The sequence below is a fragment of the Myotis daubentonii genome, chromosome 2, assembly GCF_963259705.1.
Source record: "Myotis daubentonii chromosome 2, mMyoDau2.1, whole genome shotgun sequence".
Taxonomy (NCBI): domain Eukaryota; kingdom Metazoa; phylum Chordata; class Mammalia; order Chiroptera; family Vespertilionidae; genus Myotis; species Myotis daubentonii.
Window position 1 is genome coordinate 156430708 of NC_081841.1, and position 17900 is coordinate 156448607.

Sequence of the window (17900 nt, forward strand, 5' to 3'; positions counted from 1 at the left end):
TTCTTTTAGATAGGAATCCAATTTTATTTCTTTTTACATACTCACCCACTTTTCACCACACTATCTACTAAAGAATTTGATTTGCTCAGTCAATTAATGGTGCTACATATATCATAAATTTAAGTGTAAAATCTGTAGTGACTTCTCTGAGATTTCTATTTTTTTTGTTTATTTGCCTGTTCTTATACCAATAAAATATTCTTTTTATATGTATGATAAATATTTATAGATATAAACAATACTGTGATTCTAAAGATGTCTTTATATCAAATTAGGCAAATCCTCCCTCTTTATTTTTGCTTAACTAGTAGTGGATTTAAAAATCATGTTTTTACTGATTCCAGAGAAAGGAAGTGAGAGGGGAGAGAGAGAGAGAGAGAGAGAGAGAGAGAGAGAGAGAGAGAGAGAGAGGCATTGATGTGAGAGAGAAACATAGATTTTGCCTCCTAAACGCGCCCAAACAGGGGATGGAACCTGCAACCTAGGCATGTGCCTTGATTGGGAATCAAACCTGTGACCCTTTGATTTGATGCGCAGGATGACCCTCAACCAACTGAGCTACAGTGGCCACAGCATGGATTTTTATTCTGCATATAAAGTTTAAAGTAAGCTTGTCAAATATAACTTTAATTAAAAATGCAGTACATTTGCCGAAACAGGTTTAGCTCAGTGGATAGAGTGTCGGCCTGCGGACTGAAAGGTCCCAGGTTCAATTCCGGTCAAGGGCATGTACCTGGGTTGCGGGCACATCCCCAGTAGGAGATGTGCAGGAGGCAGCTAATCGATGTTTCTCTCTCATCGATGTTTCTAACTCTCTATCTCTCTCTCTTCCTCTCTGTAAAAAATCAATAAAATATATTTTAAAAAAATGCAGTACATTTCTGATTTTACATGTGAACTAGTAGCATGGTACACAAAATTTGTGCACATTAAAAGGGAATTAATTAACGGAAATATTTTAATATTGCTATTTGCCTTTTCTCTATAATAGAAGTGTGAGAGATAAAAGGGAATTAGTAAAATGTATATGAAAATAACATAAATTTATTAATAAATAAACAGTAACAAAAGGATATAACAACAGAGGCATGATATAAAAACAACAAAAACATGATATAAAAACAACAGTGATACAAGCAATGATTGATAAAGTGATTAAACTTATTTTAATATCTCCCTGTACACCACATTAAGAGTGAAAACACTTTCAGAGTGATTGACTAATTTTCCTTGTGCTGCAGTATTTAGAAATTTAACATCACATGCTCTTCAAACTCTAGAGAAAGCAACATATAACTGACCATGTGCGAAAACGGGTTCAGGTAGGAATATGCCTACTCTGTCTAGAGTTTGTCCTTATGATTTATTAATAGTCATCACAAATGCTGGCATCACGGGAAACTGTCATCGAATCAATTTAAATGGTAGCCCAGTGTCAGGTGGGGACAAATCAATTCTTGGAATCAGAACAACCTCTCCCTCTGTAGATCCTGTTAATACTTCAGCTTTGATAATGTTAGGTCGTAATCTTTTGATAATAAATCTGGTACCATTACAAAGACCCCATTTACTATTGAGATTTTTCAATAGCATGATGATTGCACCCACTTTCAATTTTAATTTATGACATGCATTCCCGAAGGAGTAATACTATTAAGAAATTCGATGGGAAAATTGTCCTTTTCCGTGGAATCATCACTCAAATATGTGTGAAAATCTCCATTGAGTATATCCAAAATTTCTTCATTTAATTTTTGAACGTGCCCATTTTTTGGACAAAGAATTGTACGTTTAGATGTATTTTTATTATCTATAGATACAGTATTTCCAAAGGTAGTTTCAATACTAGATCCATTATAAATCATTTCATAGGGGATTTCAATAATATCCATTCCTAAATGAAAACTGCTATCAAGTTTGCCATCTCCAAGTTTTACTAACCATTCACTATAAGCAGAATCCTCTGATCTCGTATTTGTTGTAAAAGACAACTTTCTGAAACATCCCCAAACATTGCAGTACTTTAAACTCGTTTATACTATGGCCAATCACATAGCATGCCGTACGATACCGAGACATTGTCAAAAATCCCCTCCAAGAAGGAGAACTTTCCCACCAAATACAACATTCAAATTCATAATTTCTCTTAGTAATCTGTCTATGGCAGTGATGGCAAATCTATTACATGCATATCAGAGGTGACATGTGAACTCATTTTTTTTATTGATTTTTCTTTGTTAAATGGCATTTAAATATATAAAATAAATATAAAAAATATAAATCTTTGTTTTACTATGGTTGCAAATATCAAAAAAACTTCTATATGTGACACGGCACCAGAGTTAAGTTAGCATTTTTCAAAATGCTGACATGCTGAGCTCAAAAGGTTCGCCATTACTGGTCTATGGCGTTTATAGCATGACTGGATGCCATGGTGCATTCATCAGTAATGAGAAGTTGGGCCTTTTTAATAGTTTTAGCAACTTCACTGTTTATATCGAGTCTAGAAATTGAAGTTTCATTTAATGGAATGGGTAATTTATATTGGGAATGAAAGGTGCTTCCACTGAGAAGTAAATTTACAACAATTCCTGTAGACGCTGTGGGTAAACAATACCAGCACGACCTCTAATATAATGTATTAAAACTTTATAAAGATATGCCTCTTGCCCTAACTGGTTTGGCTCAGTGGATAGAGCGTCGACCTTCAAACTAAAAGGTCCCAGGTTCGATTCTGGTCAAGGGCATGCACCTTGGTTGCAGGCATATCCCCAGTGGGGGGTGTGCAGGAGGCAGCTGATCGATGTTTCCAGCTCTCTGTCCCTCTCCCTTCCTCTCTGTCAAAAATCAATAAAATATATATTAAAAAAAAAGATATGCCTCCATGTTCTGAGGGCTGGTCCTGCCTCAAACCTCGCCCTCCCGGGAAACAGCTCAGTGAGGGCACAATTGTTGCTAAGAGAACCCAGGACTCAGTGCATCCACGCTCTGGTTCCTGCCTGAAACTTCGCCTTCGTGGAAAACAGCTTGGGGAGGGCTCAACCAGTTCCCAGACGACCCCTGCAGGGCTGACTTCCTTCTGGTTGGTCAAGCCTCAATCTTGATGCATTACACCAGGGTTTTTATATAAATAGATAGTTGGTACATTTACCACATAACGTAATCCAATACAAAAATATAAAATATCTCTCCAGGTATTCAGGATATTTTGTCTGATATATATTTTAATGTTTTCCCTAAAATTGTCTTGTGTACTCTTGGTTGATTTCTACATATTTTACAGGGATTTTTTTAGCACTATGTATGGTAACTTTAAAAAAAAATAAGACACAGTTATCTTCAAATATTTATTATATACCAATTAGATAAATGAGTGTCAAGTGATCAGTTTTATCAAAAGAACAAAATATAACATTATGTAATATGAAAACAAGCTGTAATAAACCAGAGGGATATATATGTCTCCTAGTGCATAAAAGATATATTGAGAAAAAATTAACCGTTTTAATCTTACTCATATAGTCTTGCTTTAAAACAGGGCCACATCCATATAAAGAAAATTATTATGAGACCTAGATAATTCAACCTTAAATAATTACATAAAATCTCCAAAACTGTAACATACAAAATACTGCTAACTCAGTAAGAGAAGTGCAGAAAACTTTATAATGCATTTAGATTTAGTGAACATAAAATTTGCATTAGATTTTAGAAGAGGGATGTAATGAAAAACAGAAAGTAATATCTTTATATGTGCATATATAGCTCCTATTAATGCAAGAAAAGCAGGAGCCAAAAATGCATATATAAGTGGATTAATGTAGCCACTCTGGAAAATCTCTTATTGAGGTCACCATAAATGTATTTCCTTCAAAATCTATTAAACTTTTCTTAGTCCACTCTAATTTATTGTGGTATTTGACATTGTTGACCTCCCACTCCATCTTTAAGTCTTCATTTTAGCTAGGGAAGTGCAGACTTTCTTATCTCAGCTTACCTCTGATTCACTGACTTCTCTTCCTACTGTTATTCTTGACCCTTTCATTGCTCTAGGTTTTGAATGAGGATTCTAGATATTTGCCTTAACACTCATTGTTTCAGAATCATTTCTAACCATGGCCTTAATTATTACTGTTATGGTAGTTTTAAATCTAGCCTTGTGTCTGGAATCCTATAAAAACTTCTTACCACATATCCCAGTGGCATTTCCCTTTGTCCTAAATTAACTCAAAGTCTTCCCTGTGAGGTTTTCTTTCATTTATACTTCCCTGATTCTAATTGGTGTACCACAAATACATTGAATTTTTCAGAGTAGATACTATAAAAGTATTATTTATGTCTCCTCCTCCATTACTTATATCAAATAAGACACAAAATCCATCTTTCCTTTTGTACTGGACTTTGTGTTTGCCCTGCCTAGACCCCCTTTATGAGGCACACGATGTGCCCTGGGCTAGTGCTGCTAGCACCTATCTGCTCCTAGCTACCCTTTCTCTAGAATCACACATGGCCCAACAGGAGCTGCCCTCTGGGAGTTTATGTGCTCTTCACCTGTGGGTGGCTCAACGGTACTGACTATTAGAATCCAGGTATAAAAATACCACCTCTTTACCTTGGGGTATGACTAGCTCTGCAACAAGTCATGCTCCAAAGCTTCTTGGGAGCTAAAGATGAACAAGGCTCCAGCAAAGACCCCATCCCTTATCTGCTCCTTCCTCTGCCCTATGCTGCTTCCTTTCTTCTGAGGACAGTCCTTAAATAAACTATGTCACGTGAATTGCAGTCACCTAGTCTGCTTTCAGGAAATCTGACTTATGACACTGAAGTAGTCTTCAAAATATTTCTCAGTTAATCTCTTTCTTGGTATTTACATAGTCCTATTTCATGCCTAGATGAACTCTACATAAACTCCTTTTTGCAGTGCTCATCTTTTGTGCATTTTCTAAAGCTGGACCATTTTTCAGGGCTATCTTTGTAAAATATGACAGGCAGAGTATTGTAGTTGTTAATATACTACTTCTGTAGCCAGACTGCCTGGGTTGAATTCTATTTTCACAATGTATGAATTAAATGGTGAATGTCTTAATATCTCCATTTCTTAGTTTTCTATTTTCTTAGAAAAAATAAAGAAAATAAGGATTTCCTTCCCTTTCAGGCCAAAATGGGATAGTATATGTTAAGCACTTTAATCAGAACCTGACAAATTCAATAAGTAAGTGTTAACTAACATTATTATTATTATTATTATTATTATTGACTTAATTATGTCACTCCCTTCTTCAAGAACTTACATGAGTTTCCCATTATACACATAATTTCAAAGCCAAACATCTCTACTGGTTTTCAAGATCTATCATAATCACTTTTGTCCCACTTTTATGAATTGATTTTACAGTATTTTCTACAAACTACTCTACTTTCACTAAGCTAGTGTCTCATAATTTTCATAAATAAAAATTATTTGCTTCTTTTTTTCCACATTATTCTCACTATAAAATAGCATACCTATTTTTCCTGTCTGAACTCAAATATAATTTCTCTGAAAAAATTTCATAATAATCAAACCAAATAAGGAAATGAGTAGCATATGTAACATATGCTACTCATTTCCTTATTTGATTATCTCTTGCCCTTGGAATCAAAACCATATATTTCAGTTGAGGTTATTTGCAACTATAATAATTTCCTTAATTGTTCTATGGGTTATTTTTTCCTTCTCAAGATTATTGAAAACTTCTTGATGAAAGGTATCATGTTTTATGTCCTTTTGCATCACCAACAGGGTTGAAACCAATGCTATATGTTTGGCAAAGATTTCTTTTAATTCATGAAAGGAAAAGATGTTTTATGTATTACTGAGTATCAATGGTAGGCTTAAGGAGGACAGTAAATGATATGTAAATGATGGAAAACAAGTACTTTTTAGTTTCTCTTATCCTTGTTTTCCTCAACTTTTATTCAGATATTGACATGTATCATATGTAAGTTTAAGGCATATAATATGATGATTTGAAATATTTATATATTATGGAATGATTACCACAATATTTATTTACAATGATTATGTCCTGTTAATAAATTGACCCCATTATCAAGATATAATGACTATCTTTGCCTCCTGTTACTGCTTTGCCTTAAAGTCTATTTTGCCTGATATAAGTGTACTACCCTGAATCTCTTTTGGTTTCCATTTGCTTTGAATATCTTTTTCCATTCCTTTACTTTGTGACTATGTATGTCTTTAAAGCTGAAATGAGTCTTTTTCTAGTAGACAGCATATAGTTGGGTCATATTTTAAAATCCATTCAGCCACTCTGCATCTTTTGATTGGAGAATTTAATCCAACTATCTTTAGAGTAATTGTTAATAGGTAAGAAGTTATAATGCCATCTTACTGTTTTCTGGCTGTTTTGCAGTTCCCTTGTTCTTTTCTTCCTCTCTTGCTGTATTTCTTTGTGAATTGATTATTTTCTATAGTTCTATGTTTTGATTCCCTTCTGTTTTCTTTTGTGTACCTACTGTAGGCTTTTGTTTTTGTGGTTACTATGAGACTTACAAAACACATTCTATAAATAAAGTCTATTTTAAGCTGATAACAACTTAACTTCAATCATGTAGAGAAACTCTACATTTTAATTCCTCTCCCCATGTTCTATGTTTTGATGTCACAATATACCTTCTTTATACTGTGTATCCATCAACTAATTATAGCTTTAGTTGTTTTGAACACTTGTCCTCTAATCTCTATACTAGACTTAAGTGATTAATGCCCCATCATACTACAGGATTAGATTATTCTGAATTTGTCTAAATACTTAGTTTTACTAATATGTTTTACACTTTCATGTTTTTGTGTTACTAATTAAACTCCTTTCATTTCCTCTTAAAGAACACCTTTCAGCATTTCTTATAAGGCAGGTCTAAGTGGTACGGTACTCTCAGCTCATGATCCTGGTGGCCTTGGGATGGTATCTGTACCTTTAAGGAAGTAGGTGCATTTCCCATTCTTACAGATTGGCTTGAGCCAAAGTTCTTCACCAGTCAGCCTAGCCAGGGATTCTGGGAGGACCAGTTAGTGATGTCTGGAAGCAGGCTTCCTGCTGGAGTCTTTGGATGGACAAGTCTGGTGTCTGGTCAGAAGGTGGCAGTCTTGGTGCTTGGTCCTAAGGACCAGCCTAGTGCCTGACTCTGCAGGGGTAGACCTGGAGCCTAGGATCATTGGGGTGAGTCAGGCCCTTGAGTCTAAGGTGACTGGCCTGGGACTTGGGTCTGCATGTGCAGACATAGGTCCTGGATCAACAGAGGCCAGCCAGGCACAGGGGACCAGTGGGTTGGGCCTGGAATCTAGGTTTACAGGGTCTCGATTGGTGTTGGGATGTTCTGGGAACCTGATTTCATAAGATCCTGACTGTAGGCTGGAGTCATTGTGGCTGGCATGGCGCTGGGGGAACCTGGAGCTTGGGTTCTCCAGAATCAGTCCATAATCTCAGACTTTGGGGGCCCAGCCTGAAGATGTGTTCTGCTGAAGAAGATATGGTGCTGAGATAAGCAGAAAGCCTACCTCTGTGGGAACCAACCTCTACTCTAGGTCTATGGGGGTCTGGGGATGTGGGAGCTGGTCTGGTGCAGGGTGGAACAAAAGCTGGGGTGTATAGTAGTTGGCCTGGTTGGGATCTAGCCAACTAGAGCCTGGGTTTGTTGGAGGTTGCCTGCCTTCAGGGTTTCAGGGGTCCTATTGGGAACTTGGGGCCACAGGAACCTTCTTGAATCATGAAAGCAGACCAACCCTTGGAGGTGCTGGGAGCCTGGGTCCACAAAAGTCACAGGGAGCTGGGGGCCATGGGTGCTGCTGGAGCTGTGGGTATTGCCTGGGGCCAATGGAGCCTTTTCTTGTTTTGTTTTTCTGAAATTGGTACAGAGCTATTATAAACTATCAAGCTGATTGAGATACCTGGGTGAATGTTGCATTTAATAAAATGGAAGAAATGAGTTATTCCTTGGCCATCAAATATGGTCTTTATAAGTAAGCTTTCCCTCAGTACAGGGAAACAGACCTACTTGCCTAGCCCTGAGTATTCATATCTAACTTACTTATAAAATATTTTTTTGCTATATGTAATGTTTTAAGTGTTTCTAAATACATTATTTCAATTGCCAGTTCTCATTCTTGTCCTAGTGGTTTGAGCATCAGCCTATGGACTGAAGGATTGCAGGTTCCATTCCTGATTCCAGACAAGGGCAGGTACCTCAGTTGCAGGCTCAGTCCTGGGTCCCATCCAAGTGGGTGTGGGAAACAACCAATTGATGTGTCTGTTTCACATCAATGTTTCTCTCTGTGTCTCTTCCCCTCCCTTATACTCTCTCTAAAAATCAGTGGAAAAAGTATCCTCAAGTGAGGATTAACAACAAAAATAATGCTCATTTTAAAATGTTAAAAAAATGTACATACTTTAACAGCTGATTCTATTACATTTTGAAAATGAAATGTATATTGATAAACACTGCCTTTTAATTATTTGAAGTGTGAATACATTTTTTGGGACATCCTGTATATGCTTATATATCTCTCTTCTTTTCTTTCTTTCTTTTTTATTTTCTTTTCAGAAAGAGGGAGAGGGAGAAGGAGGGAAGAGAAAAACACTGGCTGCCTCTTGCATGGTCCTTACCTGGATCAAGTCTGCAACCCTGGAATTGAACTGGCAACCTTTGGGTACATAGGACAATGCCAAACCAACTGAGTCACATCAGCCAGCTTATACATTTCTAAAACATGTTAGTGCCTCCTTTATCCTGTCTAGAAGCCCTACTCCCCAGGATTAAGCTTTGTTAACAGTATGTTTTATATCCTTTCACACTCTTTCTACGCACATAAAATTATAAATGACATTATTTCCAAGTCAAAGAATGTTAGTTATTTAAGAATTTCTCACATATTTCCAATGCACTTACTCTTAATAATGACTAAAGGGAGAAACAAATGTTCATAAGCTAAATCCTATATCACTGTATACCATCTAGTCTAATATATAAAGAGCCAGGGTCCATAACGTTCAGAACGACCAAACAGACATTCAAATGTCAGGCTGCACGTGCTGCAGGCTCAGGTGGGCGGGGACTGGCAAGCAGGCTGAACTGCTGACCTCTCAGTCCCTCCTGAGTTGTGGGCACTATGGCGACTCAGCACTGACTGCCGCTGCCATGGGCAGGTGCAATGTGATTGTTCGGGGGCCCCTGCCATCGCTCCTCAAACGCCCCACAGAGGGAGGCCCAGGCTACCCAGCTGGCAGCAGTGGGTAGGGCCTCTCTCTGCAGGGCAATCAATGGCCGACCTCCCAGACTGCGAGAGGGCACAGGCTGGGCAAAACGACCCCCCCCCCCCGCCCATGCCGAGTGCACAAATTTCATGCACCGGGCCTCTAGTCCTATATAATAAAAGCCTAATATGCTAAGTGTCCAGTTATCTGGTGACCAATTGACTGTTCAACCAATCAAAGCATAATATGCTAATGATATGCTAATGCCACTCAACGGATCACTCTCACGTGCACTGACCACCAGGGGGCAAACATTCGACTGCTTGACCAGTCGCCATGATGTGCACTGACTACCAGGGGGCAGATGCTTTGAATGGTAAGTTAGATTGCTGCTGTGGTCTGGCTGATTGGGACTGAACGAGATGGTGCCAACATGCCCTGAAGCCCTCCCATGGTCCCTCCCTGGCCCAATTGTGCACCAGTGGGGTCCCTTGGCCTGGCCTGCCTGCACCCTCTTGCAATCCAGAACCCTTTGGGGGATGTCAGAGAGCCAGTTTCAGCCGGATCCCACAGGCCACTCCCCTCGGGAGGGTGCCAGATGCAGGGCTCATGGCTGGTGAGCACTGCTAGGGCAGTGCGAGCCTCTCCCAATCAGGGATGACTGGGCGCAAGCCTGCAGCAGGTGCAGTGGGGCTGGGATGAGCGGGAGCGGCATGTAGGAGTTGGATTGCGGGTTTCGGCCCGATCCCTCCAGGCCACCCAGAGGGACCCCACCCATGCACTGTGCTTCTAGTTACATTATAACAGAGTAGGCCCTGAAAAATCTCTTAATTCTCTTACCTTTAAAAATTCAACAGTCCAATTTTTAATATTGACCTTGTTAGTCTAATTTTCAAATCTGACATCCCTGATTACAGGCAGCCTGCCTATCAAAAAATCCTCTGTATTTAGTACTCAGAAATTTACATTCAAGTGTTTTGTTTATATGCTGATAATCAATTATTCTGGGCTATTTATGAGAAGTCTATATTTTATTTTGTTAAACATATTTTTATTGATTTCAGAGAGGAAGGGAAAGGGAGAGAGAGAGATAGAAACATCAATGATGAGAGAGAATCATTGATTGGTCATCTCCTACATGGCCCCTATGGGGGATCGAGCCCACAACCTGGTCATGTGCCCCAACATGGAATCAAATTGTGACCTCCTGGTTCATAGGTGGATGCTCAACCACTGAGCTACACCAGCTGGTCTGAGAAGTCTATATTTATTTTCAAATTTCTCTGAGGACTTAAAGCACAAATAAATTCAGAATTATGATTGCTTTTCATTCTAAGAATATATTAATGTGCCATTTTCATGATTATTAGCCTTTCAGAGTGAACCTACTTTTAAATATGCCTAACAATAATCTAATGTACCTATATAGACATAGTATTTCATAAATACATTGATAATTGTGATCTACATCAAATAAAAAATATATATATAATATAACTAGCATCAAACAAAATATTTTATGAAGAGCCCTTCAATGCTCATAATCTATTAACTTAAATAGAAATGTATTTGAAAGTTTTGAATGATGAGATATTTATATGAAATTAAATATACATGATCTTTATGGATGACTAGTGAGTGCTATGACATCAGCTGGCAGTGCCTTTCTTGAAAGAGCAGTAGATCTTAATGCAAATTATTTATTTTTTCCTTATTTAAAATTATAATAGACCAAAACTTTTCAGTGCTAATGATTGCATCACCAATTATAATTTTGCCCAAAGACAATTTGGGCAAAATTATAATTTGTGCATTAATTAAAGTATAATGGAATAACTTAAGGGTCCATTAGCTTATTACTATTACTAAAATGATTATTTGGTTAAAGCAAAGAGCTAATTTTGCATTAATTATAATCAGTTCATTATACAAAAGTATACATAAGGGGGTACAATGTACCTCCTGTTACTGAAAAGAGTGCTTTTTTTTTTTTTGGTGCCCCATAAATATTTCCCACATCTTTGTCAATATATGCACATTCAACTTAGAATCATAAGTATGTAAATTACTTGTAAAATAGATAGTACTAAGTTTTAAAACATGGTGTAAATATAATTATTTATTTTAATTAGTTTAGCAGATAATCTTAGGCTAATTTTTTTCCTCACTTAAAGAAAAATGTAGATAATTGATAATAACACAATTTATTTAATATCTGATAAATGTATGAAATATTTAAATGTTGATAATATGTATAAAAGAAATACATTGTTAAGATGTTTTAAAGTAATTGAAACCAAGAAGCAATTTTACTTCTTAATAATCAAAATTATTATAATACAACTTGGGTAATTAAACAAATTATTTAAAAATAATAGAACAACTTAGATAAAAAGAGTAATAAAGCAACCAATGTAGAATATAATATGGAAGAATTGATCAATGTATTGGTTAAAAATACTTCAAATGACAAATATTATATTACTAACAATAGAAGACTATAAGATAAAATTATATGAATTATATTAAACACTTCTCTCTTTTAAAAAACAACGAGCATTTGATGTGCTAATATACTTTTGAATTGATTGAGTACCTCTATATTCTTAAATATATATAATTATTTAATTTAACTTATAAGTTAAATGAAGTAAGTTTAGTAACACTTAAATTAAGAATACATTTAATAATATAATGTTTATCTAAATGCTAGTTAGGTTGTAGCTTAGGTTAACTTGCATATTTTCCACACATATTGCAACTTAAATCTCTCAATAATAATGACTATTAATGTGATATCATAAAAATATTTGAAAAATAATTGTGAATACTATATTATTGCCATAGTTTGCTTACAGATTGAACCCCACATGATATATATAACTTCTTCAATGTCAATTGTTCCTTCCTATGCTATGCCTATGTAGTTTTAGTGTATTAGTTCAAAGTCAGTGTCCACATTTTAATATTGTTACCAGGGTAGAAATAGAGCTTTCTTTTTCAGGAATCCTTTCAATAATCCAAATTTATATGCATATATTATTTAGATAATACAACTTAAGTTAAAAATCATAAGGAAGAGCCCTAACCGGTTTGGCTCAGTGGATAGAGCGTCAGCCTGCGGACTGAAGGGTCCCGGGTTCGATTCCGGTCAAGGGCATGTACCTTGGTTGCGGGCACATCCCCAGTAGGAGGTGTGCAGGAGGCAGCTGATCGATGTTTCTCTCTCATCGATGTTTTTAACTCTCTATCCCTCTCCCTTCCCCTCTGTTAAAAATCAATAAAATATATTTTTAAAAAAATCATAAGGAAGAGAAGTACACTAAAATATTATTGTATATAGGTAATTTACCTTTTCTATTAATTCATTAGTATGAATAGTATTAAATGATATGTCAAGGTTATCTAAAGCTCTTTGTCTATATATTCAACTACTTAAAATAATCAATATCAATATTAAACTAAAATTATTTTTTCATTAAAAAAATTGAGTAAAATACCAGCATCAAATGTAATGAATTTTAATAGTTAAACTGATAGCAAATCAATATGGCACAACATAATCAGATGTCTAGTTCATGAAACTTGAAATTATCAATTAGCCTATATAATAAAAGCCCAATATGAAATACTTTGAATTTCCTAGTTGAAACAAATAATATGTACCCAAGGTAATCTTACTTCCTTTCAAAAAGTCAATCAGAAAAGCATATCTCACTTTAGATCTTAGAAATATATACTACATTAAGATTAATTTCCACTCAATATAATTGTGAATCATATAAAACAGAGCATTTATCAACCAGTTAAAGGAAGTTGTATTTTTGTTGTTGTTAATACTCACCCTAGGATATTTTTCCATTGACTTTTAGGGAGAGTGGAAGAGAGAGGGAAAGGCAGAGAGAAACATCAATGTGAGAGAAACACATCAATTGCCAGGACCCTTTGGTCTGCAGGCTGCAGGCTGATGCTCTATCCACTGAACCAAACCCGCTAGGGCAGAAGTTGTATTTTTGAACTGCTTATATTTGCTTTATTTCTTTAAAGGATTACTGAAAGAAAGAAATAAGAACAAAAGAAAAATACCCAAGCTTTCTTAGAAATATGAATTCTTAATTCTCTAATCATGAAAGTTTGTAATCTATCTGACTATAACTTTTAAATGCATAAATACATGTTTCCAATAAAGACAGATTACTATACCTGTGTGCAGGTATCTTGCGGTTCCCAACAATCAGGATAACATCACAGAGCTGCTGTTGTTTCAAGTAACTTTCCATTTTTCTGAAGGTTTGCTCAGCATGGTGAACAGCCTGATAGAATTCTTCAGAGCTGCTGGAGTCCAAATCACTTTGAGGTGTCAATGAATGGCTAGTTGCTGACAGCCTGCAAACCACACACAAAATTGTTGGTGTTTATAAGGTCCACAAATTGTCCAGAACTACGTTCAGAGTTTTAAAAATGTACAAAGAAAATCAATGACTCTCTTTTTATCTTCTTTATTATTAATATGTTAAAAAAAATCATTTTGGCCCTAACCGGTTTGACTCTGTGGATGGTGTTGGCCTGAAGACCAAAGGGTCCTGGGTTCGATTCCAATCACGGGCACAAACTTTAGTTGCAGGCTCCTTTCTGGCCTGGCCCTGATTAGGGCTCTTGCAGGAGGCAACCAATTGATGTGCTTCTCTCACATCAATGTTGCCCTCTCTCTTCTACTCTCCCTAAAAATCAATGAAAAATTATCTTCTGGTGAAGATTAACAAAGCAACAAAAAAATCTATTTTGGGTTAAATGATTTTCTTCAGGAAGCAGTAAATAAATTATAAATTATCTGTGTTTTCGTCTTTAAAAAGATTTAAATGGTAGATTATCTGTACTTATAATAACATAAAGTTAGTAAACCTGAAAAAGTCCCAGACATAGTAGAGTACAAACATGCCTAGTGTAAAATTAATTACTAATAAGATGTTACTTTATTCCATTTGATATTGAGGTAGATCATCTTATTATACTATTTTAAATTATGATTCTTGTGAGGTATGGTAAATGTTGCTTTACAGAAATAGGTGAATTTTATTATGAGAAATTATGAAATATGGTTCATAAAAAATTAATAATAAGTTATAAATTACTGTTTCATATTCTGTACCTAACTGGTTAAAAAAAATATGCAATAATACAGAATGTATTACTTCAGTTACTTATGTTTTAATCATAAGTGACAAACTTCAGGATTTCAAAAAGTTCATGATACTTAATTATTGCTACTATATCTATTAATAGATATAGTAGCCTGTTCCATGATGAGGACATTTCAGTATCCTGAGATGTATGATGTGCCCAGAACAACCATCTACACTAATAAAAGAGAAAAATGGTAATTGGCGTACGACGCTACCCTTTTCATTGGCTAATCAGGGATATATGCAAATTAACTGCCAACTAAGATTGGCAGTTAACTGCCAACAAGATGGCGGTTAATTTGCATACGTAGGCACAGTGCAGGGAGGCGAAAGGGAAAGCAGGAAGAAGCCCCCTGCCACTGACAGTGATCGGAAACCCAGGGGGGAGCTAAGAGCTGGGGGGCAGGGCCTTTGCCCTGCCCCCAGCCATGATCGGAGAATCAGGTGCCTTTTCCACCCCGGCGAGTGATAGCAGGAAGTAGGGGTGGAGCCAGCGATGGGAGCTGGGCACGGTCGAAGCTGGCAGTCCCAGGAGCTAGGGGCCCCTTGCCTGGGTCTAAAGCGAAGCCCACGATCGTGGGGCCGCTGCAGCTGTGGGTCCCCGCTGCCTGGGCTGAATGTCTCAGCCAGAGGCATCCTGCAGGGGCAGGGGCGGAGCCCACGCGATCGCGGCGCCCCCCGCTGCCACTGCAGGTCCCCGCTGCCCGGGCCAGATGCCTAGGCCAGAGGCATCAGGCCTGAGCTGGGGGCAGAACCAGTGATGGGGGGAAATGAGGGTCCCCTGCTCAGGCCTGACGCCTCTGTCAGAGGCGTCAGGCCTGGGCAAGGGGCTGATCCTGCGATTGGAGGGTGATGGGGGTCAACACCTGAGGGCTCCCAGTATGTGAGATGGGGCAGGCTGGGCTGAGGGACACTCCCCCCCCGCCCCACACCCAGTGCACAAATTTCGTGCACTGGGCCCCTAGTAAAGAGTAATGAATAATGAAATGGCTTATTTCAAGATAGAGGGTAATATGGAATATTCTGCTTCCAATTACAATGCAATAACTTGTAGCTGACTAGATCCTTCACCAAGAACACCAGAAACAAAGTTACATATAATCCCATCTAATAAAAGAGAAAGATGGTAATTAGCGTACGACCGATACCCTTCCCATTGTCTAATCAGGGAGATATGCAAATTAACTGCCAGCCAAGATGGCGGCTGGCAGCCAGGAAGCTGATGCGAATAGGCAGGCTTGCTTGCTTCAGTGACGGAGGACTCCAACGTTCCCTGCCTGACTTACTGGCCTCTCAGCTGCAACTCTAAGCAACTATGTTGCAAATATAGAAGCTAAAAAAAACCAGAAAGCTGCTTTACTCAGCAGAGCTTCAGCCAGCCGGACTGCAACATTGTATCAAATACAGACAGTAAACAAAGGCCAGAAACCTGTTTTCAGCAGCCGAGACCTCAGAGCTAAAGCTGGCCCAGAATAAAAAAAAAAAGAAAAAGAAAAAAAGGAGCTGTTGGGAGCTTCAGTCACCCGTCAGCCTGAAAACGGCCCTCAGCCCCTCAGCCAGGCTGGCCAGGCACCCCAGTGGGGACTCCCACCCTGATTTAGGATACGCTTCAGGGCAAACCAGCCAGCCCCCACCCGTGCACCAGGCCTCTATTCTATATAGTAAAAGGGTAATATGCCTCCCAGCCCCAGGATCAGCGGAGCAGCGAGGCCTCCTGGCACCGGGATCAGCATGACAGGGGGCAGTGCCCAAACCCCCTGATCGCCCGGCGGCTCTGTGTGTGACAGGGTGCAGCGCCCTAACCCCCTGATCGGCCCTGCTCTGTGTGTGACAGGGTGCAGTGCCCCAACCCCCTGATCGGCCCTGCTCTGTGGGTGATAGAGGGCGGCGCCCCAACCCCCCCCATTGGCCCTGCCCTGGGAGTGACAGTGGCGGTGCCCCAACCCCCTGATCTGCCCTGCTCTTTGTGTGACGGGGGGCAGTGCCCCAACCCCCCTGATGGGCCCTGCTCTGTGAGTGACAGTGGGGAGCTCCTCAACCCCCTGATGGGCCCTGCTCTGTGCATGAAAGGGGGCAACGCCCCAACCCCTTGATCCGCCCTGCTCTGTGTGTGACAGAGGGCGGTGCCCCAACTCCCCTATTGGCCCTACTCTGTGCCTGACAGGGGGGAGCTCCTCAACCCCCTGATCGGCCCTGCTCTGTGCGTGACAGGGGGAGGTCCTCAACCCCCTGATTGGCCCTGCTCTGTGCGTGACAGGGGGCAGTGCCCTAACCCCCTGATTGGCCCTGCTCTGTGCATGACAGGGGGTGGAGACGCAACCTCCCCATCGACCCTGCCTTGAGTGTTACAGGGGATGGTGCCCCAACTCCCCAATTGGCCCTACCCTGAGCATGACTGGGGGTGGCATTGCAACCTCCCAATCCGCCCTGCTCTGTGCATGACAGGGGAAGGCGCCCCAACTCCCCAATCGGCCCTGCTCTGAGCCCGACCAGGGGCTGCACCTAGGGATTGGGCCTGCCCTCTGCCACCCGGGAGCAGGCCTAAGCCAGCAGGTCGGTATCTCCTGAGGGATCCCTGACTGCGAGAGGGCACAGGCCGGGCTGAGGGACTCCCCTCTCCCCATGAGTGCACAAATTTTTGTGCACCGGGCCTCTAGTCCTATCTAATAATAGAGAAATATGGTAATTAGAGTATGACCGCAACCCTTCCCATTGGCTAATCAGCGAGATATGCAAATTAACTGCCAACAAAGATGGTGGTTAATTTGCATATGTAGGCACAATGCTGAGCGGCGAAAGGGAAAGAACCGAAGAAGCCCCTGCCACTGATGGTGATCCGAAACTCAGGGGGGTGCTAAGAGCCAGGGGCAGGGCAAAGGCAGCCCTGGGGGCCACCTTTGCCTTGCCCCACAGCCGTGATCAGAGAACCAGGCGCCTTTGCCACCCCCGACCAGTGATCCCGGGAAGCAGGGGTGGAGCCCATGATGGGAGCTGAGGAGGGGCGGAGCCTGCAGTCTGGGGAGCTAGGGGTCCCTTGCCCAGGACTAATGCCTCGGCTAGAGGCGTTAGGCCTGGGTAGGGGCAGAACAAGCCATCGCCGGGCGGAGTCAGGGATCCTGGGAAGCTGGGGGTCCCTTGCCCAGGACTAATGCCTCGGCCAGAGGCATTAGGCCTGGGCAGAGGCGGAGTCAGCAATCGTGAGCAGCTGGGGGTCCCCTGTCCAGGCTTAATGCCTTGGTCAGAGGCATTAGGTCTAGGCAGGGGCAGGGCATGAGATCTCGGGGAGCTGGGGGCCCTCTGCCCATGACTAATGCCTAGGCCAGAGGCTTAGGCCTGGGCAGGGGCAGAACCAGCCATCGCAGTGCGGAGTCAGCGATCCTTGGCAGCTGGGGGTTTATGCCCAGGCCTAATGCCTCGGCCAGAGGCATTAGGCCTGGGCAGGGACAGAGTCAGCAATCGTGAG

General features: G+C 40.2%; 1 protein-coding gene across 1 annotated transcript in view; it reads right to left on the reverse strand.

Annotated features, from left to right (window-relative positions):
• Nucleotides 1–14394, reverse strand: part of KLHL1 (kelch like family member 1) — a 239838-nt gene extending 225444 nt beyond the window's left edge. Inside the window, exons 1-2 of the mRNA XM_059681208.1 lie at nucleotides 14387–14394; nucleotides 13458–13640 (exon numbers count right to left, since the gene is read on the reverse strand). Coding sequence (XP_059537191.1) covers nucleotides 13458–13640; nucleotides 14387–14394 — 191 coding nt within the window. The remainder of the gene's footprint in view (nucleotides 1–13457; nucleotides 13641–14386) is intronic.
• Between the last annotated feature and the right edge of the window lie 3506 nt (nucleotides 14395–17900).